Genomic DNA, 27,426 nt, shown 5'->3' on the forward strand with positions numbered 1-27,426 from the left:
TCCAGCTGAATGGCTTTTATTGAAAGATAAAAGATAACAGATATTGAAAGGATGTGAAGAAAAGGGAGCCATTACATACATACTATTGATGGGAATATAAATTCATATAACTATATGGAAAACAGTATGGAAGTTCCCCCCAAAAATTACAGATAGAATTACCTATGATGCAGCAATCCCACTACTAGGTATACATTCAAAGGAACTGAAGTTAGTATACCCAAAAGACATTTGCACTCCATGTTAATTGCAGCACTATTCACAATAGTCAAGAAATAGAAACAACATAAGAATCCATGAACCAGTGAAGAAAATATTATATATATAAACAATGGAATATTATTCATCCCCTAAAAAGAAAGAGATCCTGTCATTTGTAACAACATGGATAAACATGGAGAATATTATTTTAGGTGAAATAATCAGACACAGCCACAGAAAAACATAATACATAATCTTATCTGTATGTGGAATCTAAAAGTTGATCTCATAGAAGTTGAGAGTAGAATAGTAGTTACCAGAGGCTGGGAAGCATAGGGGAAAAGAAGGGTAAGGAGCAGGTACAGTGTTATAGTTAGATGAGCTCTGGTGTTTTATTTTTACACAGTAGGGAGTTAGTCAATAATGTAGTGTGTATTTCAAGCAGTTAGGAGAGAGAACTTTGTTCTCACCACAAAGAAATGATAAATAACAGGTGATGCATATGTTTATTACTCTGATTTGATCAATGCAAGATGTATACACATATCAAAATACCATATCACACCCCCAAAAATGTACAATTATTATGACAATCAAAAATAAAATGAAAATTGGGCGGGATTGTGGCTCACTTGCCTAGCATGTGTGAAGCACTGGGTTCTACCCACAGCACCACATAAAAATAAATAGAGATAATGTGTCCCTCTACAACTAAAAAAATATTTTTAAAAAGTAAAATGAAAATCTTAAAAATCTACTAAAACAAAGGAGCCATGACTTACTCGTTCCCATATCTCTGGCTCCTACCTCAGGGCCTGGCACAGAATAGACAGCCGGAAATGTATGGTAGTTATTAATGTTCACTAAATATGTCTGGCTCTGTGCCTTTTGGACACATGGTCGAATTCTACTTCATGGCCCCCCTTGTGATTGGATAAGGCTAGGTAACTTATTCTGGTTAATGAGTTATGAATGGAGATAACTTATAACTTCTGAGCTGGAGCATTGAGTAGCTGGGAACAAACTCTTCAGATTTTTCTTTCCCTCTGGAACATAAACTAATAAAATTAAAGGTGGTGACTTTTTTTTCTTAAATATTTGTTTTTTTAGTTATAGTCAGATACAATACCCTTGTTTTATTTATTTATTTTTATGTGGTGCTGAGGATTGAACCCAGGGCCCCACGTGTGCTAGGCAAGCGCTCCACAGCTGAGCCACAATCCCAGCCCCAAAGGTGGTGACTTCTTCCTGAGGGACTGCAATGAGTAGAGCCTCCTGCTTCTGACAGACACATGTAAGAGCTAACCTACCTAAATGTGGAGGTTAATTATCACAATGTAACTTGCATCCCTGTTGTTGCAAATGACAGGATCTCTTTCTTTTTAAAGGCTGAATAATATTCTATTGTTTGTATATATATATATATATATATATATATATATATATATATATATATACCATATACCTATCCTGATTAATACATTTTTATTAATCAGAACTCTTATATTTGCAAGTATAGAAAACCAACTCAAACATTAAAAAAAAAAACACTAAGAACAGACAGGGATGGGGAGAGGTTATTGGAAAAGGTTCTGGGGTCTTATGGATTCCAAGGGTAGGGCAGCAGCTGGACTCAAGAATAGGACCAGAGCATGAAGCCTTTTAGGGAACCCAGGTAGTCTTTTGTCTCCTATTTTCTGCTTCATCCCCTCATGCATGCTTCACTCCAGCTTTCTCTACTTCCCAGGTTACGTGATGGAAAATGGATGCTTCTGCTCCTGCTCCTGTTGCCATCTATGAGTAGTGGCACACTACTCAGGAAAATCCCCAGATTTCTGGCTTTAGCAGGTGGGTGGATGGATGCTCGAGGTAATGCTGGAATGGAGAACATCGAATGAAGACCAAGTTGGGAGAGGAAGATGATGAGTTCAGTTTTGATATATCAAGTTTGAGACACTCATTGGAGATCCAAGTGGAGAGAGTCAAGAAGCAAGGAGCATGGATCAGGAGCACGGTGTGGATGAGTGAGAGTGATGGTTTAGGTCTGGGATCTCTAGGAGAGAGAAGAGAGCAGGTGACTGATAAATGTGAGCCATAGGCTGAGGAGGAGCAGGCCAAGGAGAGGGAGAAGTGCCGCATTCTTTGGACAAAAACACTCAGGGTCACTCCAGGAGAACTGGGCTGCGCTAAATAATCACACAAGAGACAGAGAAACCTTTTTCTTTGGGGTCCTGTGATGGCTCCTCTGACCTTAAGGGTCCACAGAGAGAGCCAGTACGTGCTGTGCTGACCCTTTTATTGAGGAGAAGCCATTCAAATGAGGCAAGGGGTCAGGTTTCAGGGGGTTGAGTCTAGCTTTGTGATATCAGCTGTCAGCAGGTTGACTGACATCTAGGAAGGCCACACCCAAAGGCAGAGCAAGAGACGGGGACACACAAAGGAAGTTTCCATGGAACATTCTATCCCAAACAGGGCAAAGGGGTAATATCACAAAGGAACAGGTGAGCATAGCTCAATCCATGGGGCTGCAGGAAGGCATGCCTATGCAGGAAGACACATTCTGCTATTTCCGGGCAGTGTCTGGGGCCACTACGAATGTGGCCAGATCACTACGAAAATGACCAGAAAGTGACCGGCAGAGCCTCTACCAATCACGAGAAGGAAAATGCTGGTCATTCGGTGTGACGTCCTCCCACAGAGAAGCAGGTAGCATAGAAGTGGGGCAGGAGAACAGATTATGTGTCTGTCTCATTCAGCCATCTCACAGCCTGGCAAGGTTGATTGTATGGATGAGAAAACCAACGCTCAGAGGCTAAGTGACGTCCATCCGTAATCATGAAGTTGAGAAGGGGCAGGATTAGTCTCAGGTTCCAGGTCTGGGCTCTGAAGAGCAAGTGGGGCTAGCATTCTGGAGGAGTGGAGCCTCCAACAACAGGTGGGCAGGGATGGGGGGGATGCAGAGTAGAAGGCCAGAGTTTGGCTAAGCTGGGCCTGTGGCATAGGGTCAGGACACTGTTTCAGATTCCTGACTCTTCTTCCTGCCAGGATGGATGCCACTCCAGTTTCCCACTGTAGCCCTTCCACCAGGAAGGATACTGAGCATTTGAAGGAGGATATTTAACACCTGGTTCTCCTCCACCACGGAAAAAATCCTCTTTTTGTTTGTTTAGAGTCTTTTCTTCATAAATAAATAGATTGTCTAGGGCCCAGTGAACGAGTGCCGAGGGTGAGGACGTGACCAACTGCAGTTACTGGCTCAAGATGGGGTTCCTTCAGTGAGGCTGGCGGGAAACTAGATAGAACCTGCTCTGGCAGCGTGACCAGGTGCACCTAGCATTGTATAAGCCTCTCTCTGAATCTTCTGGTGAACATCAGATTTTTGCAATCTAAATCAAAATTTGATTTTTTAAACCTATTTTTCGTTTATTGTACTGTACATATTTTTCATACCATACTATAATATTTAAAGTTAAAAGAAAAAAATAATCCTTGCATTCGTCTAACACATCCTTTGACTTGTGTTTGTTTCCAGTACTTGATCATGGGGAAACATATTTGTATGTACTTTTAATGATTACCTGGGTAAAACCAAACATAAAATTACAAACATTGTCCCACACTGCTTTGCTTTTTATAATTATATATTTCAATGCCTTAATTTTTTATTTGTGAAAATCTTTGTTCAGTTTTTTAAATCTCAGTAATGCACATGGAATAAAATTTAAAATGTGCAGAGTGGTAGGTTTGAAATATAGGTCTTATTCCTACTCCTTTTCCCTATAAATGAAGTTTCCTTTCCTGGAGGCCTAATGATGATAAAAATCTTCTTTAGAGGTATTTCCCATATGCATTTTTCTTGTAGTAGCATACTATGTGAACAGTTTTGTACTTCAGCCATTGTTTCAGATCACTATATAAAGAACATCCTCATTCTTTTAACAACTATGAAGTATTCTACTGAGTGATTTACTAGAATTTATTTAGCTAGTCCTCAGTGAAGACATTTGGGTTATTACAAATCTTTTGCTCCTAGATCAAGGCTGCAATGAGAATCCATACACAAATATGTGCGTGTATTATTTCACACAAGGTGAGTACAGAGGTTGCATTTCTAGAAATGATTTTCCAAGTCAAAGGATATGTGTTTTTATTTTAATAGATATTGTTATATTGCCTTCAATAAAAGTTATACAAATTTATACACTTAACAGTTGTGTACAAGTGTTATGGAATTTTAAATATACAAGTCATGGAATTTTCAATTTCCAACATCTTAAAATTTTTTTCATTACAAAAGTTTTATAAAATAAAAAATTTTAACATAAGCCAAGTGCAGTGGTGCATGCCTGTAATCCCAGCCACTCCGGAGGCGGAGGCAGGAGGATAGTGAGTTCAAAGCCAGCCTCAAAAACTAAGCAATTTAGTAACTTGAAGTAATTTAGTAATTTAGTAATTAATTAATTTAGTAACTAAGCAATTTAGTTACTTGAAGTTTGCCAGAAAGCTGGACAGCTTCATGTTAAACATGAAATACAAAGGGTTCATTAGGTGAGAGATTTGACTAGAAAACTGTAAGAGTCCTTCAATTTAGGTTCTGTCACTAAATGACTCTAGCACTCTAAGTTGGTAAGAATTTAAAACTATAACTCTAAAATTGTATTAAAACAGGAGACAATCTCTGTCTTAAAGAACTAACCATCTAGTAGCTGAGGAGGAGAAATAGTTACTTTCACTAACTATAATAAGTAGTTTTAAGGAGTGACTGCAAGGCCTGGACAGGATCTGGGAGGGAGACCCCACTGAGCCAGGGCTATTTCCTCAAGGCTAGTCTCAAATACCATGTGCATCAGAGTGTTTGGGAATCTTGTTAAAAATGCTGATTGCTGGGCTGTACTCCAGATCTCCTGAATCGGAACCTCTGGAGTAGAGCCCAAAAGTCTACTGAGGGGCTGTGGCTGTGGCTTAGCGGCAGAGTGCTTGCCTGGCATGTGTGAGGCACTGGGTTTGATCTTCAGCACCACATAAAAATAAACAAATAAAATAAAGGCATTCTGTCCATCTACAACTACAATAAATAAATAAATAAATAAGTCTACTGTGTTAAAAACAAGTTCTCCGGTTGATTTTTAGGCAAACTGAAAATTGAGACTGCACACCTAGGTGGTCAGGATGACTTCTCTTAGCGGAGATCACCAGACTGAGAAGGAATAGCTGGGTCAAAACATGTGACCACAGAAACAATCCAGAAATCAATGTGTTTTGATGGAGATTAGAGATTTTGTACAAAATGTCCATCATGTGGTAGGTCTTTTTTAAATGATAGCATTTCTTAGATACTATATCTTGAGATTCTGTGAACTGCAGATATCCTAGAGCAGATCTTTGCAAAGGCTGAGTTTGTTACTAATTATTGCAAGGCCTTGGTCTGGTATTGAGGATTTAGATAGGCCCCCTACAGAGTCCCTCAAAGGTTGTTCCTTGTTTCTGTCCATTCCCCCTCTGTTAGCTTTCTAGCCTTCATTTCTCCACTGTCCCTGACTGCTGCTTTTTTTTGGAGACTGTAATGTCACCAATAACATTTGAATGAGGACCTGATGGCTGGAAAATGAAGAGTGTTCTGGGACAGAGACAGGTTGATGTGCCAGACACAAGCTGGTCAGGCTTGAGGGACCTACTGAAACTTTGGTTGCAGGAGAAACCTGCTGGGACTTGGGAGAGGGATGTAGTGAATTCTGAGTCTGAATTCTGCCACTGACTTGCTTGGTGAGCATGAGCAAGTCCACTCCCCAATTTGGGGGTCTGTATCCTGTCTGGAAAAAAGGATTTGTGTTACAATCAGGTGTTTTCTCAGTGACCCTCCAGTTTTCATATTTTGTATTCCTGAGAACTCTTTGGTCCTACCATAAGACTGTGAAGAACGTATGCAGGAACCTTACCCACTTCACAGACAGGAAGCCAAGGTTCAGCAAGGAGCAGTAACTTGCCTATCACAATACAGACACGGAATTCGGTCTCAGGTCCAGGAAGCGGTACGGGGACAGAAGGTTCGATCCCACAGCAGGGTGAGGCTAAGGAGCTGGGCGGAGGCGCCTGAAGCCAGCCCCGGGAAAAGTGGGTGTGCTGAAATCGGGCGGGGTCAGGGGAGGAGACACCCTGGGGAAGGGAAAAGGGAGCTGAGTGCGGGTTGGAGCGCAGAGCCGCGAGGGCGCAGGACAGTGCTGGGCGCTATCGCAGCGCACCTGGAGGGGGCAGAACTCCGAGGTGCGCTGTGCCCAGATCACCAAGAGCAGAGGGCGCCTCATCCATCGAGCGCCCTTGGGTCTTTGCCAAGAGGCAGGTAAGGCGCACTCTCAGGGCTGGGAAAGCTGAGCTGCAGCTGGAGATTAAAAAAAAAAAAAAAAAAGCGAGATCTTTGGGCCTCTCTTCTTGAGAGCGCGGACCCAACAAGGGTTGCAGCTTAAGTACCAAGCAGATCCTCCCAGGGCAGAGAGCAGATATTCGCGGCTTGAGGAGCTGGACACCTTGCATACTAATGCTAAGCCAGGAAACCGCGCGCGCGCGCGTGTGTGTGTGTGTGTGTGTGTGTGTGTGTGTGTGTGTAAGAGGGGGGGAGTGTGTGTATGTGGGGTGGAGGGGTGGACTTGCACCCATGCTCCCAGGCCCTCCAGAGGGTGGCATAAAAGCTCCTCCACGCCTATAGGAATGCAAGCAAATACTGGTCCGCAGCTCCTGTACACGAGGAACTCCATTCCAGCGGTCAGTGTTTTCCGCTTGGCCAGAACTGCTGGCTTTGCAGAGTTGACTTACTCATTCTCTACTTGGTTGTGTCTCTCACCCTGACCAACCCAGTACCTGGGAAAGCATGGGGACTCCCAGAGGCTTCAGCTGCTGCTAGTAACGTTAAGGATTAGTCTGGTGGTCCAGAGATCTGGGTTTCAGTGAGCAGGTTGTGTTGCCTGCTCTGTGCCTTGTGCTTTCTTATCCTGGTTCACCACCAGTAAAATGGGTCTTGTGCTCCTGTTGCCTAGTACCCAAGGGACATGAGGGGAAGGGGAGCCTGGACCTGGAATCTCTTATCTAGTAAGTAAGTACTCAAGCTCAGCCCTAGTGTGAGAGCCCACTGAGAGTATCTCCTCTTAATCCCCCTCTCAACTCCCCTGGGCAACATGATTAACCTAGGGTCACACCTGGATCCAAAGAGAATTAGAACCAAGTTTCTTCACTCCTACTCCAGGGCTCTCTCCACAATCTCCTACAAAGGGATATTGTAAGGGTAGAAACTCATTATCTCCTGGCATCCAGCCACTTTGCCAGTTCCAAATGGAGGAGGTAACATTCTAGAGGCACGGAAACTGCTTTCAGATTTCATCCCCTCCTTGGGATGAAAACCAACAACCACATTCTCCATCCTTCCCACTTCACTCTTCTCAAAGTATATTCCTACTCATAAACTTAATGTGTGGGTGCTCCAAATTCCTTCTAAGAGAAAGACAAGAAAACCCATCTTACTAAGGAGGAAAACAAGGCCGAGGGGAGAAGGTTCTTAACACATGGCTAGACTGTTGGAAAATGGAGGCAGAAACCCAAGTCTATTGATTTCCAGGACTTACAGAATGGTGCCTTCAAATGGTCAGAGACTACAAGAATGATCAGAGGGGTGGGAAACAAGAATGGGTCTGAAGGAAGTAAGCATTTCTGAAAATCACGAAGAGTAATAAGAGCCCCTGGCTGCTTCTGAGGGTAAAAGAGCCAGAGTGGGGAGAGGTGGCATCGAGATGGCTGGTCTAACTAATATGGGGGAGGGGGAGAGTTGGAGACAGAGGGGCAAACAGTGACCAGGCTGCCCAGTAATTTTCTCCTATGTTTACAGTTTCTAAAACACTTTCCTATCTGTTGTCTCCTTCAGTTTTCATGTGTGGTAAGCAGGGCAGGGATAATTATTCCCATTTTATAGATGTGGTTCAGAGAAAATAAATGTGGTCCTCAAGGTCACAAAACTAAACATGGAGCCAAGATTGGAATCTGAAAGGCACCCTTGAAAGCAAAGATTAGAAGCCAAGAATGAGACCTGGATTAAGTGTGTGTGCTGTGTAGTGGGTGTGTAGAGCCACACCCTCTGTAGGTATACAGGGAAGAAGACTGCAAAATTATTGCTTGTGTTTGGAGCCCAAGAATGTTTGCTCTTTGGATTAAATGGGGTTCAGGTGCAGGAAGTGTCTGAACTTCCAAAGGACTCTCAGAATTCCTCCTCCCCTAATTAACCCCACCTGATAAAGGCGGCTTCTTTTCTTTGAACCTTCTCTTTCCCAGACTAAATGAACAATCTGTTTTTGCCAGTCCTTGATGTTGCTTCTCTTTTTAAAAAAGTATTGTAAGCTGTTTACATGATACAGAGAGAGAGTGTGAGTGTGTGTGTGGCCGTGTGTTTAGAGGAGGTATTGATTCATTTATTCCTGAGTTCCAGCTGTGTCCTCAGGCGTCGGGAATAAAGTTATATATGAGGCAGAAGTTCTGGCCCTCAACATTTCACAGCACCTGCACACACACACACACAATTTCATTACAGCACAGTGCTCTAATAGAGCTTTGTGCAAAGCACTTGGGGAATAGATAAGAAGGAGAGAATAACTGTCTAGGGAGTAGGGAAGGAGGTGTCTCAGGAAAGGATCTAAAGAGTTGACATTGAAGCTGGATCCTGAAGGATGATGAGTAGGCGTTTGCTGTGTGGAAGGAAATTCCTGCTAAGAAAACAGTATAATCAAAGGCAGGAGGTGTGCTAGTGCAAGGAATGCTTAGAGAATGGGTACAGGGCACTGGGAAAACTGTAGGGTGATGGGGCCAGTGTCGGTGTCTTATCCAAAGAAGTTTGAATGATAATCAGAAGAGTTTAGACCCGACTTTATAAGAAGCAGGGAACTTATGGTGGAAATATCTGTGGAAGGAGAGTAGGAATACCTGATTTTTGGTCCCATCCCTGCCTCTACCAAGCGTAAGACCTTGAGCAAGTGATTCCTCGAGGTATGGATAGTTGAAAGAGGGTGCATACTTACAACCTAGTCATTAAGATCCCTTCCAGCTCAGATTCCATTCCTGTGTCTCTTCCCAACTAGATGTTAAGGTCCACCCTTAAACTCCTCTCCCACTCCACAGGCTTTCCAGTCTACAGCAGTGACAAGACCATCAAAATGACAGTGGCAACACTGTACACCTCAGGGGTTCTTTGGATCTCCTATTTGCTTTATGTCACTTTTTCTATCTGCCTCTCTTTACCTCAACTCCAAGGCCTTAAGACACTCATCCAGAAAGAGTAGTTGAAACAAAGCAATAGGGAACTAAAGGAACCAATGGTGGAGTTTCACTTTTCCCCAGAGAAACCTGAAAGAAAATGTCACTAAGTTTATCCTTCATATCACACTTGTACCCCAATCCCCAAATTAGAGGCTGGTGAGTTCAACTCAAATACTTTTTTTTTAAAGAGAGAGAGAGGGAGAATTTTAATATTTTTCAGTTTTCGGTGGACACAACATCTTTATTTTATTTGTATGTGGTGCTGGGGATCGAACCCAGCGCCCCGCGCATGCCAGGCGAGCGCGCTACCACTTGAGCCACATCCCTAGCCCTCAAGTCAAATACTTTTACAGAGGACCTGTTTATGTGATGGAAATAGCAGGAGCACAGTGTAGACAGAGAGTTCTTGGGAGTCAGGAGTAGGTCTAGAGCAGAGCAGCCATGGGAAATGAGACCACAGAGGAAGGCTGGCTGTCTTTCAAAACCTACCAACTCCCCCTTAACTGGATCCTTGACTAAGATTGGCAAGAATATGTAGTATAGGAAAAGGTAGTGATAATAGAATCAGGGGAGGATGCCCCATACCTTGAGGAGGCAGTGTTTGGTGTAATATCCAGCTAGGATGCAAGGGAACACTGTCATCTGAAGTAGAAAAACAGCCCAACAAAGACCTGGGTTCTCATCCAAGTTCTGCCACTCATTGGCCATTTCATTTTGGACTAGTTACTTCCTCTTTCTGAGCATCAGTCTCCCCAACCACAGAAATGGAGACTTGGGCCTATAATCTAGACTGGAGATGGTCTTTAAAATCCCTTTCAGCTTGCTCAGGAACTTTTAAAAATCTTTCTTCTAAACCGGTCCATCTTGGGAGCTTGGTGATCCATTGATGCTCTCTTAGAGAGGGAAGCCAAAGAGCACAGGAAAGAGAAGCAAAATGCCCAGTGTTGCTGACTGCCAATACCCAACCTGAAATCAAAGGCAGGTCACAGAGAACCAACCTGTCCCTTCATTAGCTCTCTGCCTCTCCTGACTAAAACAGGATGCCCTTGTACCCAGGCCCTCATCCCCATTCAAACCCATGGCCTATGGCCTCTTTGCTCCTCCCATCAGAACCACAAATACCTGGGTCTATCCACAGAAACCCTAGTAGGAGAACCTGATGATGAATTTTCACACCTTTCAGTGAACTCCACCTCAGAGCCCACCCTGTCCTCCACACTATCCCATCCACCACTTTGCACACATTATGTCTCCTCCCCATGCTAGACCACTTATCAGCAGGTGGACCGCTAAGAGGGAAAATGAACAAGTCAATTGATTTGGTTCTTTGCTTATCAAGACTGGAATATTAGGTATAAGTTGGTCCCAGGGCTCAGGAGTGCCTTTTTTTAAAAATATTTTTTTTGAGTTGCCATATTTTATCTATATGTGGTGCTGAGAATCAAACCCCATGCCTCACACATGTAGGCAAGCGCTCTACCACTGAGCCACAGCCACAGCCCTCAGGAGTATCTTAACCTGAGGAAAACATCTGCAGTCTTCTCTATCTTGGGAATTGAGGGGCTCTAAAAAACCATCAAAGTGCCTCTCCCACCAGTCTAACCAATCTCCCAAGATCTCACAGCCTGGTTTGTGATCTGTACTGTCACAGGATGTTAGAGCTGATCAGATCCCTTCATTTTACAGGGGCAGATAGAAGCTGAGAGGAAAAAAAAAAAAAAAAAAAAAAGGAAGTCATATGCCCAAAGTCACACAAGTAGCAGCTGAGCCAAGGCAGCTCCCTGGGTTTCCATTTCTCTCATGAAATGAGGACACTTAAACTAGATGGACTTTGAAGGCCCTTCCAGCCTCTTCTTTATAAAAATAAAACATCTGCCAGTATCTGGGGAGTGTCTGGTTCCAATGCTTCATAATATTCTGCTTTAATTTTCCCAAGAAAAGTGTGCACAAATAGTGTTAATTGTGAGACAATTGAATGTATTCGGACCCTGTCTGTCTAAATAGATTTGATCAGTAGCACATCATTTGTTATTACATAACTACCATTCTACCACTTGCATCACTCCCTTGGGATTCTTTTTTTTTTTAAAAGAGAGAGAATTTTAATATTTATTTTTCAGTTTTCGGTGGACACAACATTTTTGTTTGTATGTGGTGCTGAGGATCGAACCTGGGCCGCATGCACGCCAGGCGAGCACGCTACCGCTTGAGCCACATCCCCAGCCCACTCCCTTGGGATTCTAAAAGTCTCTTGGGTAGGGGAATGTTTTAAGCTGCACCATTAGCTGATCCCACAGCAGGAGTCCATATATTAAACTGGGGCTTTTCATGAAGTCACGCAGTTAAGACATTGTGAGTCTGGAGCTGGGAGACAGCAATCTGGTGCCTCTTGGCCACTGCATAGTTCCTGTAAGTACAGCCCTAGGCAGGCCTGACCCAGCTGCTGCAGGAAGAGGAGGAGAACTAGAAGGGGGTCTGAGCCCACAGAAAGACTATTGCACAACCCTCAGGAACTGGCCTTGAGTGATCCACCCTGGTTTTGAAGTTTGTTCTGTGTGCCTGGTTTCTTCTTCCTTCCCATTTTCCAGCTCTGGCCCCTTCTAGTACCTAAAGTCAATCCTGAGACCCCAGACATGTCCAGAGACATCCTGAAGAGACTGAGCAACTAAGGAGCCTTAAGGTATCCACAAGGAGATTCCTGAAGCCATCTCAGAGTCAGAGAGTTGGCCTGCCATTTGGTGAGTTTTCTAGATTGAGGTTACCCTCCCTCTAGCCATCATTTAAAGCCCCTTTCCAAGGATACCTAAGAAAATTAACAATAGTGACTGCCCTGGCAAGGAGCCCTGGATGACCAGGAATAGAGAGAGTTCACCTTCATAGTATGTACTGATTTTATTTAAAAAAAATATATATATGTATTTGTTTCTAAAAAATTAAATTATATTCAACATAATAAAAATATATGCTTACAGCAAGCCTTTAGGGAAGCCAGGGCACGGGTGATAACCTTTTTTGTTTGTTTTAACTGTGGTAAAAAAACACATAACACAAAATTTGCCATCTTAACCATTTAAGTATTAGATAATGTTAACTATTTTCATATCATTGTGCTATAGATCTCTAGAACTTTTCCATCTTGCAAAACTAACATTCTGTGCCCATTCTATAACAACTCCCAATCATGGTCTATTTTGATAGATAAGAAGACTGAAGGCTAATCAGGGAATACTTCCCTTAAAGTGTGCTCCTCTAGACACATATGCTGTCTATTGTCTACCTGTAAACTTGTCTGAGGTCTCTTCTTCCTTCAACCCACATTTAGCCCTTCCATCCTCCAGACAACTGTCACATCTCCACATCTGTTCCTGCCCCATCCCAGTCATCCCTTCTGCCCCCACCCAAGACTCAGCATCTTACCCCTAAACAATTTCAACACCCTTATCACTAGACCTCCTGCCTCAATTCTTGTCCCTTCCAGTCCACATAGCAACCAGAGCATCTTTTCTCAGTATAGATCTGATCATTTTATCTTCTTTCAAAGGATAAAATGTGAGTTTGCCTGCCATTTAGTGAGTTTTCTAGATTGTGGCCTCTCCTATGGTTGCTTTCTTTTCTTTCTTCTTCATCTTTTCTTCTTACAATCCTACTACAGGATAAAGTCCAACTTTGTAGCATGGCATTCACAGCCCTTCATGGTCTGGCTCCTGTCGGTTTCTCCTGTCCCACATCCTGTTTTGCCCTCCATGACTTTATGCTCTAACCTCATCATGTTACTTTCCATGCATCTAAACATTTTATGCGCTTTCTCATTAATGTACTTTGTTCAACTCTTTCCTTCCCCTGTCTTCTCTACCTCCTAAAAATCTTTCAAGGTCCAGTTGAAATGCTTCCCTCACTGTGAACGTTCTCAAGCCCTGATCAAAATTCAACACTTCTTTTAAGCCTCAGTAGCTCCTGGTTTGACCCCAAATCATTTAAAACTGGAGATGAGCCTCTGAGTGCAGAGACTAGTTTCAAGCCTCCCTGAGGTCCCAGCATAGGACCGGGCCTAAAAAATGATGACTTGCTAAGTGATTCATTGAATCATTCATTTCATTGTGATGCTCCTCCACATCATTGGCACATGCAAGCAAAGACACAGATTTCTTGCCTGTCAAGAGTAGTAGGTGAGAATCTATGTCTCCTAGATCTTAACTGAGTGAGCCCTTGATCTTTTCCCCCTCCTCCATCCAGATAATACAGCACAAGTACTAGATGGCAGAGGGTCTCAAAGCCCTTGCATGAATGAAGTGTGGACTAGTCCTAGGTGACTGATTCTTCCTCCCAACTTATGCATTCAAAGAGCCACTCATCAATATTTATCATATTTTCTGGGAGGGAGACCTTGCAGTTAATTACCATTATTTGGTTTATTGATACTTCTACCTATGTGAAGGAGAGCTTTGGAACTAGTGAGTGAATTATGGGTGTTTGAGCTATAAAGTCCTAAGAGTAGACATATTTATAGAAAACTGCTGAGAGGAGGAGAATACTCATCCAGTCCCTTGGTAAAAAAGAACACCGAGTGAGTCTCAGGGTAGTCTCCTAGACTTGGGGGGAGATATAGTCCTGCTAAATAGAACCATGTGGCCTGATATGCTTAGGAAAAACAGTACAGCCACTGGCTGGGGTTGTGGCTCAGCAGTAAAGCTTGTGGCTCAGCATTAGAGCACTCGCCTAGCATGTGTGAAGCGCTGGGTTCGATCCTCAGCACCACATAAAAATAAATACATAAAATTAAGGTATTGTGTCCAACTACACTGAAAAAAAGAAAGGAAGAAAGAAAAAAGAGTACAGCCACAAGTTGCCTTATATGTAAATGGTGGGGGAAGGGAAAGCTGAGCTGGTAAACTTATGGAGTATGGTTGAGGGGTGGGAGCCCTGGATGAAGGCTTCCTGATGGAAATAAGTGTGAAACCTGGTTAATGGAATGGCATGTTTTTTTGTTGTTGTTGTTGTTTTTGTTTAGAGACAGGATGCAAAGTTGTCTTAGGATGTTTTTCTTTGTAATAGACTAAGGATTTCTGAGAAGAAGGAAAGGGAACATTTATTATCACCTACTGTAAACTAGATATGTAGTGCCTTTGTTTCAGGAGGCAGGATAGTTGAGGTGCTGCAGGTAAACCCCAAACCAGACTGAACACTTTACTTCCTGCTCAGCTGGATCTGTTCTCCTTTTCTCCAGGACCTGAAGGGATCATTAACCTTCTTTCTGCTCTCCCAGTCCTCTCTTTTCCAAAACAATTTCCCCAAAGAGCTAGGAATACCTAGTATTTGGCACCAAGGATTCTTGAGAGATCCCATGAGCCAGTCTTTGGTTCCAAATAGGTGAAATCTAAGCCATTTAAGCATCCTTAAATGGTGTCTATGCATTATATAAAAAGAACTGTTCTGAAGGAGAGTTCTGATGCCTATCTTCTAAAATGGTTCCACATAGTCCCCTGGAGAGCTAGGATGGGACCTGAAGGAACTCTAAGTTGGTCTTCCAAGAGTGGGACTTTATCTTGGCCGTACCTCTCAGTCTCTGTGATCATGGACAAGCTACTTATTTGTTGTGGGCTTTAGTTTCCCTGTGCATAAAATGGAAGGAGCTATATTAAATAATTCTAGGGCCCTTCTAGCCTAAAGCTCAGTGACATATGGGATAAAAGAAACAAATGAAATGAATGTGGGTTACAATGGTCCAAGAAGGTTTTTATTCCACAGGTATTTATTGGAGCACTATGAAGTACTGTCACAAGTGCTCGTATACATCAATAGGTAAACAGATATAGTTCCTGCATTTATTGAGCTTGTGATGTAGTGGAGAAGTAAGCAAGTAAGCAAGTAGTGAGAGTACACTATAATGTTAGGATTCTAGCTGAGATCTGAAAAGTGGGGAAGTCACTCAAGCTGAAGGTAATAGAAGCCATCCTCTCCCTCTTGTCTCTCACCATCATAGCATCCTCTGATTCTCCCCCAGCTTCAATTTCTGTTGCTATGGAGACTACCAATGGGACTGAGATGTGGTATGAGAGCCTGCATGCGGTGCTGAAGGCCTTAAATGCTACTCTTCACAGCAACTTGCTTTGCCGGCCAGGACCAGGACCAGGGTCAGATAACCAGACTGAGGAGCGGCGGCTCAACCTCCCTGGCCGTGATGACAACTCCTACATGTATATTCTCTTTGTCATGTTCCTGTTTGCTGTTACTGTGGGCAGCCTCATCCTGGGATACACCCGTTCTCGCAAAGTGGACAAGCGTAGTGACCCCTACCATGTATACATCAAAAATCGTGTGTCTGTGATCTGACACAAAGGGGCTGGGGATGGTGGAAGATTAAGACACTTGAGGATTGTCTTCTGGAACCTCCAGAACTCAGCTATGGACCATATCGGCTTCACTGTCTCTATAAAGTCAACAAGAAACAGGGCTAAGGGAGGTCATCAATGGGATGTGAGAGGAGGCTACCAGGCCTGGGCCTTGTGGCTAAAACTTTTTATGTAACAGTGGGAGCCCATGAACAAACACAGAACAGTACAAAAAAGATAATGACTAATGATTGGTCAAGTGGCAGGAGTACTTGGGGATGGGGTTGAAAGAAGGAGAAGTTGTAGCAAAAGAAAATGAAACAGGAAGATTCTCTGGAGACATTTTTTAATGTGTTATCTTCAACAACCATGAGATGCAGTAATGATTATCCCATATCGTGGACAGGATGTCTGAGTAAATTTACTTATTTATGTTAGTTCACATTTTTGGGTGGTTTTTAAAACACACACATTTAACATTTGTGGTTTTACCTTTTCTACCCTGCACAAAAAGCAGGCAAAGTGCCATGCTGCCCATTTGGGCCAGAGAGGTACCATGACTGGGAACCACAGAGCTCTGGTCTCCTTGCCTAGCACTTCAAAACTCTGTGTTACACTGGAGTGGACCCAAGCCTAAAGCGTATACAATTCTGGGGATTCTCTTTAAGAAAAAGAATCAGCGAGGCCCTAAACAACTTAATAAGAGCCTGTCTTACAATAAAAAATAAAAAAGGACTAGGGATGTGGGTGTGGCCCCTGGCTCAGTGGTAAAACACTCTAGAGGTCATTACCTGGTGCAATAAAAAGAGAGAAGAAAGGAAAATTCAGAAGTACCTTACTTTAGTAAAGATTACAAAAATGTACCACCATGTCTCCAGTCATGGGACCTTCACTACATCTAAAGCAGTCTCTTCTGCTTTGATTACATTCTGTGACATATCTTCTGATACTAATGCTCTTCTAGAACATTATTATCACACCTATGAGATTATCATATTAACAGATTCGGAAGCCCTGCTTCTGCCACTAATATGGTAAATGACCTTAGGCTGGTCATTTTTCTCTCTAGTCCTTTTTCTCTCTGGTCCTTTTTATTCTTCAGCACGATGTAATAATTAAACTCGAAAGTCTCCAAGGAACCCATGAGTTCTGTCCTAGGCTTCATATGCATTAAGTTGAACCATGTAAAATTGCTGTGTTTTTATAGGACAAAAATTGCCAAATATCAGTAATTTCATGTAGTTCAATCTAATTTGTACAATATGGTGAGTGAATTATTTAAAAGCTATTTGCCCTGAATCCCTGACTGGAGCTGCCCACCATTCTGTCTGTCTGATTTCAATTTAAGGGATCTCTATGTGGTACCCAGCAGGCCCCACTGAAATGTACATGTTTGTGTATAGCAAAACTCTGAAAGACTATTTTGATCTCTGAGGAATAGGATTATGTATGATTTTCCCTTTCTACTTTATAATTGTATATATAATACTCGACTTATTTGACCATAAGTATGTTACTTATGTAATAAGTGGGAGAGGAGGTACTTCCACTTTGAAAAAGTAAAAATAAATGCCTTTGTGTTTCTTGAATGGAAGCTTAAGGATGCATTCTCTCCCACAAGCAGTTGGTGAATTACCTGCAAATCTGTGTTGAGCCCCTTTTGTGTTCAAGCCTTCCTTTATTTCTTCTTGAGGGAGAAAGTGGAGACTTTCTTAAGGAGATGTGCCCTATGGAAAGAACAGATTCTGAAATATACAGCTGATAGGGCTTTAGAGACTGCCCAGCTCAAACTCCCAAATAAAATATGGAGAACAATAGAGTGTAAGAATGAGTGGCCAAGGGAGAGTGCTGTAAGGGTTTTGAGAAATGAGATTGAGGAGCTCTAAAAGAGTCATTGACTGGGTTTTGAAAGATAGGACAGATCTAAGTGAGCAAAGGGAATGAAGGGAAGAAGGCAAAGCAAGCTTGTAGAGAAAAGTGTGAGAAACAGCTTCCTGGAGAGACAGAGCAGCAAGCAGGCCTGGGATGGCTCCTCTAAGACTTCAGAGTCCCCATTGGTAGGAGAGGTTCTCCCTCACACACTTTTCACACTCACAGAGCTTAATAATAAAATAGCTCAAATGCTATTGCTTGCATATTTTAGAAGCCCAATGTAAATTAGCATAAGCACAAAAGGGGATTTATGAGAGGTCTGGAGTAGCTTCTAAGTTCAAAAGAAAAGCTACAGATAATATGGCAAATCTAGGGAGCTCTGAGGGCTTTAGAATTAATTATCTATCTGAATTCACAAAGTAGATGATGAGTGTATTACATTACTAAATAAAATTCTAGTATTTAAAGGGGTATATTTAAACTTTCTAATGTGCTATGATGTAGGCATTGCTCTCTCAGCCCTCCCTTATATTTGTGCCAGCCTGTCTGAAAGCTCTGTTCCAATCATCTCCCTCGGTCCATCAGATCTTTGCATAGGTTCTGCCCTCTGCTGGTCAAATGCCAGCACATCACCTTGAACCCTCAAAGCAAAACTTAAATATTATCATTCATTCAACACATTACTTACTGAGTGCATACTATGTGAAAGTACTCACCTGGACGTACTTGGGATACATAAGTAAACAAAACAAAAAAAAAAAAAGAAAAAGAAAAAGAAGGGCTGGGGATGTGGCTCAAGTGGTAGCGTGCTCGCCTGGCATGCGTGCCGCCCGGGTTCGATCGTCAGCACCACATACCAACAAAGATGTTGTGTCCGCCGAGAACTAAAAAATAAATATTAAAAATTCTCTCTCTCTCCTCTCTCACTCTCTCTTAAAAAAAAAGAAAAAAGAAAAGAAAAGAAAAAGAAATCCCTACTCTCAAACTTCCAAGAGAATGTACTACATGTCAGGCACTGGACTAAGTAAGCATTTACCTCAGAATGACCCTACGTTGTAGGTATTTCTTACAATTACTTCAAAAGAACCCACTTTTTAAAATCTAGTCCCTTAGTACACACACATGAGCTAATTTAGATCCTGTGATGCTCACAGCCCAGAGTGGATCTGAAATTCCCCAGAAATTAATAAAAACATGATTTGGGAAAATAGAGCAGAGTATTAACATGTGGCCTGATGCTGGGTTCCCTATAAGCAGAACCTGAGAGAGGTATTCATTGATGAGGAAAAACCTGCAAGTGAGAGAGTGAAGTAGATAGGAAAGGAAAAGAGCCAAACAAAGTGTTTCAGTTTATGTCTAACGTTGGTCTGATCCATAGGGGCACTGTGACATATGGTTGGTACATAAACCACTTGGCAGAATGTACACATCTTTGAGGCAAAGGAAACGGTATCAGACATTGTTGTGAGCCATCCTGCGGAGGTGGAGAGACTGGAGGAAGGTTGCAAGGAGGTTCCATTCAGCAGAGGGCAATTCTGTAGAGAAGGGAGGCAAAAAAAAAGTAGGAAGACGACTCTGCTCTACTCAGTTAGATAATTACTGCCTAGAATAAGTGCTGCCATCTTCAACATGTAATGTCCAATTCAATCTGGTCAAAGCATTTCTAGCTAGTGAGGAGAGACAAAGAAGTCCAGGGCAGGCAAAATCTGCATTCATTTCTTCTGCTCAGATCCATTCACAAGGACATAGGCCACAAATGGCATGGAACTAGTGAATGAGGTGACTATCTGGGTAGTCATGTCCCAGCCAAATGTCTACTCCTATGGAAGAAAGAATGGATTCTGGCACACAGCCAGAATGGTCCTTACCACACACTCATCCCTTTCTCCCCAGGACTAGTAAGATCACAACATTTACAACTCTTTCAAGAAGGGAAAAGTGCTACTACTCTGATGAGCTCATGCTTTTAGATGGGTGAGGATGGGAGTCCTATAAATAACTAATCCTGTCTTGAGAATGTAACTTTTTCTCATTTTTTTTTCTGGCACCATGGAGTCTGGTCTCTCCTCTCATTAGAATAGTAATATCAAGATATTGGTATTATCTTACCATAGGAGGAATAGACAAAGCATGGCTTTCAGCCAATATTGTACTCTTGTACTCTTTCAAGTGTCACAAAGAAGTCAAGAACATAATCCTCCTGGATGAAATCAGAGACCCCATCTGTGGCAGTGGTTAAACTGACAGAGAATGAGGTCCTGGGAATAAAGGAGTCAGAGATTAGTGAAAAGGGAAGAGAAACTAATTTGATGAACAACTGCATCCCTTACTGCAATTCCCCTGAGCTATAGGGAACTGTCTTACTAAGGTTACAACCCCTCTAGGAGCCTCTCACAACCAACACAGAGGGATACTACCTCTGCTATACTACCTCAACTTGGTCAATTCTGAGGGATCATCTCAGCTCCAGAATAGGATCAGCTGAATCATCAGTTGCAACCACATTGTGAGTTAGCTCCTTCTTTTGCCACTCCAGCTTCCTCATTTCCTTACTCATACATCGTCCAAGAACACTCCCCCAAGAAAACCTGCATGAAATTTTCTCTACCTTAGTCTGTTTCCAAAGGGAATCAATATCTCCTTCTAGAACTGTGCCCTAATACTGAGCTTGTTCCAAACGAAAACTAGAGGAATGGGATGACAGAATGTAGATGGAGTCTGTCTAGCAAACCAAAAAGGAAAAAAGGCAATGATGAGACCAGCAGTGCAGAAGCAGCCAGTTATGTTCATTGAATAAAAAGAACTAGCCTCTAGAGGGCCCAGCACTACAGCTCTGCAGCTCTGCTTCTACTTCACAGCATAGAACTTAACCCTCACTCCCAGCATAATTGTCTATGAAAGGGAAAAAACTGTTGGCCCATTATTCCCTTCTGCTTTACATATTCCAGGGATACCAGTGTCCTAGGTTCTTATAATACCTTTAACACTGATCCCTCTGTACCATTGCATACACTACACTTATTCTCCCAAATCAAGGCTTCCAAAGCCTGTTTTTATTTTTCCGGCTACCCTGTACCCTCATTATTTTCAAGGGGTTCTGAAGATATGAAATGTAGAATTCCAAACAGTTGGTTGGGAGGATTCATATAGGAATGGAGAGAATTGGCAAAATAATCTGTTCAGTCCTGGCACTTGCCCCACCCCTTCTACTTTCCCAATTAGCAGCGAAGATAAGACACATAGGCTTTGGGGCTGGGGCTGGGGCTCAGTAGTAGAGTACTTACCTAGCATGTGCGGGGTCCTGGGTTCGATCCTCAGCACCACATAAAAATAAATAAATAAATAAAGGTATTGTGTCCAACTACAACTAAAAAATTAAAAAAAAAAAGACATACAGGCTTAGGTCTAAGATATAGAAAGGGTCATGGGAGCCTGAAAAGTCCAAGCACATTGTATATTGAAGTGAATTAATTAATTTTCTGATGTGTACTTAGTAAATAGACTTAAAGGAAATATTATCCTGTACCCTATTTAAAAGAACATTTAGTCCTTTATAGGTTGGATACTTTCTGGCAGGAAGCACTTGAAGGTCACTGTTTCCAATGTATACATTTCTGAAGGGACAGAGTTGTAATTGTAATGCCTGGGTGCAGGAAAGCTCTGGGGATCAAAGGGAGCAGAGCCAGAGTCTATAAAACTGGAAGGGCAGAGGGGTGTTGGGGACCAGTGCTTGACCTTCTCCCAATGCCCTCCCACTATCCCTGGCAGTGATCATTCTAGGATACTTGGGGAATGGATACCAAACCATGGTTTGGGAGCCATACAGAAGTTCATGGTGGCCAGGTTTACAATGGAAGGTATAGATGCATACCTTGAAAAACTGCACCAGGGACTTTTTACTGGTTCACACCTGCTTGGAAAATCAGTGTCTTCACTACAACTACAATGAACTGAAGACAGTTTCCCAGATTTTCTAGATTTGGTAAGATCTGGAATTTTGCATCCCCACAAAAGATCTGAAATTGCATATCTCACCAACCTGGTAAGTTGGAAGTGAAGCAGAATTTAATTTAATTTTTTTTTATTAGTGATGATTGAACCCAGAGGGCTTTTACCACTGAGCCACATCCACAGCCCTTTTTGTTTTTATTTTTTATGTTGAGACAGGGTCTCAATAAGTTGCTTAGGGCTTTACTAAATTGCTGAGTTTGGCCTTGGATTTACCATCCTCCTGCCTCACTCTACTGAGTTGCTGGGATTACAGGCATGTATTACCATATCCAGCTAAAATATAATTTCATTTTTAAGTTTTTATTTATTTAAAATTTCCTTTAGGGCTGACGCCGTAATTCAGTGGCAGAGCACTTGCCTAGCATGTGTGAGGTACTGGGTTCGATCCTTAGCACTGCATAACAATAGATAAATAAAATAATTATTAAAAATGGTTAATAAAAATTTCATTTATTTAAATTTTGAAACAGGGCCTCAATGTGTTGCCCAGCCTGGTCTTGAACTCCTAGGTTCAAGTGATCCTCCGTCTCAGCCTCTCAAGTAACTCAAATTATAGGTATACACTGCAGTGTCCAGCTTTTAATTTTTTCCTAAATAAAGAAATGTTTCTGGGGCTGGGGATGTGGCTCAAGCGGTAGCGCGCTCGCCTGGCATGCGTGCGGCCCGGGTTTGATCCTCAGCACCACATACAAACAAAGATGTTGTGCCCGCCGAAAACTAAAAAATAAAGATTAAAAAATTCTCTCTCTCTCTCTCTCTCTCTCTCTCTCTCTCTCTCTCTCTCTGTCTCTCACTCTCTCTTTAAAAAAAAAAAAAGAAATGTTTCTGTACTTGTTATTAAACAACTCAAATGAGTTACAATATTTGGAGCTTTAATATCACAATAGCAAATCTAGTCTACCCAGGTAAATGAAAGAATAGTAATAATCTATTAAGGGATTACCATGCATTAGGTAGTGCACTATTTTGTTTAATCCTCACAACATACCTGTGAAGTAGACTGAGACTCAAAGAAGTGGGCTGCCCAAGGTCACTTTGGTTAGTAAATGGCAGAACCTAGTTTGTTGAACTCCCTATCTAACTTCTAAAGTCATTCCCTGACATCTAGTTTATCACTCACCAATTCATTTAGCCAGACATGCACTCAAACAGTGAATGGGATTACTATAATTATTTTGTAGAAGTTTAAAGAACAAAAGAATCTTAGAATAATAAACTGTGTGTACTGGCAGCTGGTCTAGTGAGAAGAACAAAGACCAGATAGACTAGACTGGAATCTTTCCTCTGCTATTCACTCCCTCTGTGACATTAAGCAATTTAATTAGCCTTTTTGGTTTTCAACTAGCCTGTCTGCATGTCATAAATAATAATACACATACAGTCTCATTAGACTGAGATAATGGTACACAGGACCAGCTACATAATTTTCAGGGCCAATCCAAAACAAAAATATGGGGCCCCTTGTTAAAAATGATAAAGAATTTCCAGATGGTGACAGCAGAGTATTAAACAAAGTGCAAGGCTCTTTTAAGCACAAAGCCCTGATTGCATGATCAGGGTGGCACAGATGAGGTGTGCAATAAATTGTAGTCTTTTTTCCTCTCTAGATCATTGATTCTAATCCTCTCCTTATGCATATGAGGAAACTGAAGCTCAAAGAAGAGTAAAAATGCAAGTCAGTGGCAAAGCTAGGACTGCAACCCAGACCTTCTTTGTTCCCAGCATTTCCCAAGTGGGCTTTGTGTGGTGATTATAGATATCCCATGAATAAAATTTTCCATCAACAAGAAAATTTGTAAAACATTGGTTTAAGGTTAAATAGACATCTTTTTCAGAGAGACATTTCTCTCTGCAACATGAATCTCCAAGAAGGAATATAATATGGAACAAAAATATCTGATATGAAAACCTCTTTCAGGAGCACATTAAATATCTCCTAAAACTCTTTCAGAAATGCTGCTCTATATACTGCTTTAGGGCAGTGGAAGTTTCCGTGGGTTTAGATCTGTGGGGTGTGGTTGTTCTTATTTCAAATTAGAAGCACACATATTCCTTCCATTAGGCCTTTCTGCCGGCATCCCTGTCCTTTTGAGCCTGAGGATACACAAGTAATGAAAACCAGATTCCAGGAAAAGCTTACTTGTTTAGAGTCACCCAGTTGCATCCAAAAGGCAGATCCAATATGCCTCTCTCCCAGGACCGAGAATACAAAGACAAAACATACACCATGACCCCAAAATTCTTTCCATTTTGGGTAATTTTCTCATAGTCTTCACATTACAAAATTAAAAGCTAATGTCCCATTTAAAGTCACATGAGAAACAGGAAAATCAGAATTCTCAGCTCCACTACTTATTAGCCATTTGACCTACACTGATAAATTCACCTGCTTATCCCTTTACTTTTTTTTTAATTTTTAATTTTTTATAGTTGTATATGGACTTAATACCTTTATTTTATTTCTTTATCTTTATATGGTGCTGAGGATTGAACCCAGGGCCTCACTCTACCACAGGGCAAGCATTCTACCACTGAGCCACAGCCCCAGCCCCTGTCCCTTTACTTTTATTCAATACTCTCTTGAATCAAATTAACCTCATGCCTCTTTTTATTTTTTTATTTTGGTGCTGGGGATTGAGCCCAGGGCCTCAAATATGCCAGGCAACTGCTACACCACTGAGCTACATCCCCAGCCCTAATCTCTCCTTTCTTTAAACTACCACACTTTTAGATTTAATCTGTAGTAAGCCCTTGAAAATCTCTATGGGACTTAGTTTGGAAACCAGCTGACTAGATGATCTCTATGGTTCCTTTCAGCTCTGATGGTCTGTGATTAGAATTTTTAGATAGTTTTGTGACCTCTTGCCTCCACCTGTTAACAAAGGCCCCTAGCTCCTTGAGAAATGCTCCTCTTAATATCTGAGAGGCTTAAAGGGTGAATCTCACATGCTATATGATGAGATGCCAGGTGGCATGGATTCTTGGAGTTCTCAGTACGTGGAATCCATTATATAGAACTTACAGAGGGGAGAAGATCACCTCTCTACCCATGATGCTGTATGTCACTTGGGCCTTTAATAGGTATTACATGTGCCTTTTAACTCATAGTTTTTAGTAAAGTGATTCTTCTATATTTTTCTGATTTCTCCCTCACCCCCATTTTATTTCCACAAATTACTAAATATAAGCTGCTGGTGGGGTTGCCATAGGGCCAATAGGCAGTGTGGGGCTGCCGTGAACCCAAGAAACAAAATTGCACGCTAAACCCAATGTTGAATTTGGATCCGCTCCTCCTTGCTTTTGAAGATTCTGTTACTGGACTCACATTGCTTACCTTTTCACTTTCTTTAGAAAGAGTTCTCTCCTAGGAGAGACCTAAAGCCCTCAGGAAAAACAGACTTTTTGTGATTCGGGCCTACTGGGTTGGAGTGCCTGTATGGATCCACAGGGAAACAGATCAAGATGGAGTAAGAAGTGCAAGGAATTTATTGGGGGAAACACCTGTGAAAGCATAAAGGTGTGAGGCATCTGGTGTATGTGGGAGAGCCTCAGATTGTGATGCAGGTCTAATACCAGTTTGAAAACAGAGGGAAGGATCAAGTAGAGGGAGTCTCAGACTTTGATGGGGCTTTGAGAAAGTCTCAGCTAGGTCGATGGGAAGCTGAGATTGTCTATTTGAGGAGCTCTGTGTTGGGCAGATATGAGCTAGCTTTAGTACCAGGGAGACTGTAATGGAGTGAGGTGGGTGAGGGTAAACACTGCAGTAAATCCTAGAAGGTGCACCTAGATGCCAGCAGCTGACTATACTCCTCCCAGCAGGTTCCTTGGGAGATCTGAGCAGCACACCCCCTAGGGCTGCCCCACTGATGCACATGCCCACAGTCTGAATTACAAAAATGGACATAATTTGGGGGGATAGTTATAGAGATTGGACCTAGGGGTGCTTAACCACTGAGCAATACTCCCAGCCCTTTTTATTTTTATTTTGAGGAAAGGTCCCGATAAGTTGCTTAGGGCCTTGCCAGTTGTTAAGGCTGGCCTACGTGGACATTATTTAAACTCAAACTGAGGTCTGTTGAGCACTAAACCTGTTTTGATAAAAGTTATCTCAATTGTAATAATATTTATTACAAATATTTAATACGTGTAGAAAAGATATTGCATTAGGCACTGAAGCAGCCCTTCCCTTTCCAGTGGCATAATTAAAGCTAAAAAAGGGCTAGTATGGGAAGATTTCAGGCAATTAGATGAGTTGTTATGACCACTATTGTCAACAATACGCATGTCTTAATAACCTCTGTTGTATATTAACACCAGGTCAATATGAAAGAAAATAATCCTTAGGGAGCTAAAAGTAAGTTTGCAATAAAATATCCCTTACCTTTGGGGAGCTCAGAGCAGATTTTAGTTTTCATGTCATTCACTGAATGCTCCAAGGACATAGGAACCTTTTAGTAGAATTGGCCTTGGAGATTGCCAAAAAGACCTTGAAACTGATCTGGCAGCCAGTTTGGTAGTGCAAGGGCATGCTCCACCCCCAGGACCCTGCCAGCCAAGATTTGGGATTTGCTGAGATGCAGGTCCAACACCTGTTGTGGCTACTGGACAAGATTCAAAATTTGAGAATGGAGGGAAGAGGAAGGAACTAGAAAAGAGCAATTTGTAGCTAGAAGAAGTAAGACAGAAGGCTATTTAGAACCGTACCAAAAATTCATTCCAATTTAATCACCTGGCACAAAAGAAAGCGTCAGTGGTAGAGCACTGGCTATAATATCTAAGCTCTGCCTCTACACCCTGGCTGACCTTTGTCACTCAATGCCCCTTTGGGCCTGTGCTCCTTGGCTATAATCTGCAGAGCTAAGCCAGATACTCTTGAAAGTTCTTCCATTTGAATAGTCTAGAATTCTAACAGCTTCTTTAAGGTAATTTTGGAAGAGCCTACAGAGAAGCAAGAAAGAGAAGAGGAACGGGATGGAAAGAATTCCCCATGAACCTGGAAATAATATATCATCATATCACAACATAATATCCTCACACCCTACCCTAACCTAACAAGCATTACCATGGATGTGGAGTCTGGTAATGGGGACCAGTGACATCTTAAGGTGGAGCTAATTTCATAATTGAGATACCAGGGCATTGAAATATGACCCTGTTCTATCTTTTTAAAAAAAATTTTTTTGTAGTTGTAGATGAACAGAATGCTGTATTTTATTTGTTTATTTTTATGTGGTACTAAGGATTGAACCCAGTGCTTCACGCATGTTAGGCAAGCGCTCTACCACTGAGCTACAGTCCCAGCCCTGTTCTATCTTTACACAGAGGTGCAAATGGTTGGAGAAGGAAAGTTGTCCCATCTGTCAGCTGGCTCTAAAAGATCCGTGATTCATATATATTTCAGCAACACACGAACCCTCAATGTGACTAAAGAAAACATGAAACTGTACTGAGCTCTCTTCCAGTTTTTTTTCTTATAAAAACAAACAATTTCTACACTCCTTTAAATCTGCATTTGCTTTCATTTCCACTTAGATAAGAATGCTGAAAGGGTTTTTTCCCCAGGCCTAATATTTTAGGATTCTATAAATAACAGGGGCACATATACCCTTATTAGTTTCTCCTATTGAGCTAAGAAAATACCACAGATGAAAGAAAGAAAAAGAAACAAACAAAAAAAGAAAGAAAGAAAGAAAGAGAGAAAGAAAAAGAAACAAAAAACTGCAGT

The 27,426-nt window shown here is 41.9% G+C and overlaps 1 protein-coding gene and 1 long non-coding RNA gene across 6 annotated transcripts; one reads left to right on the forward strand and one right to left on the reverse strand.

Moving 5' to 3' along the window:
• On the reverse strand, positions 1-26,208 carry LOC308640877. Its single transcript, XR_014020369.1, has 2 exons — positions 26,083-26,208; positions 1-2,254 (listed from the first exon to the last, which is right to left on the reverse strand). It is a non-coding gene; the product is annotated as an uncharacterized lncRNA (long non-coding RNA).
• On the forward strand, positions 6,398-16,657 carry KCNE3 (potassium voltage-gated channel subfamily E regulatory subunit 3). Of its 5 annotated transcripts, none has more exons than XR_014020664.1 (3): positions 6,400-6,538; positions 12,078-12,227; positions 15,588-15,672. XR_014020664.1 is itself a non-coding variant. In XM_081282287.1 (3 exons), the coding sequence occupies exon 3, from the start codon at positions 15,508-15,510 to the stop codon at positions 15,817-15,819; it is 312 nt and encodes a 103-aa protein (XP_081138413.1). In that variant the 5' UTR covers positions 6,400-6,538; positions 12,078-12,227; positions 15,470-15,507; the 3' UTR covers positions 15,820-16,657. The 5 variants fall into 5 exon arrangements, 4 of the variants coding, with proteins under 4 accessions (XP_081138416.1, XP_081138413.1, XP_081138414.1 ...); XM_081282287.1 differs by having other exon boundaries at positions 15,470-16,657; XM_081282288.1 differs by having other exon boundaries at positions 15,491-16,657.
• Positions 26,209-27,426: the final 1,218 nt, after the last annotated feature.

Source organism: Spermophilus citellus (genome assembly GCF_964194105.1).
Source record: "Spermophilus citellus genome assembly, chromosome: 2".
Lineage (NCBI taxonomy): Eukaryota > Metazoa > Chordata > Mammalia > Rodentia > Sciuridae > Spermophilus > Spermophilus citellus.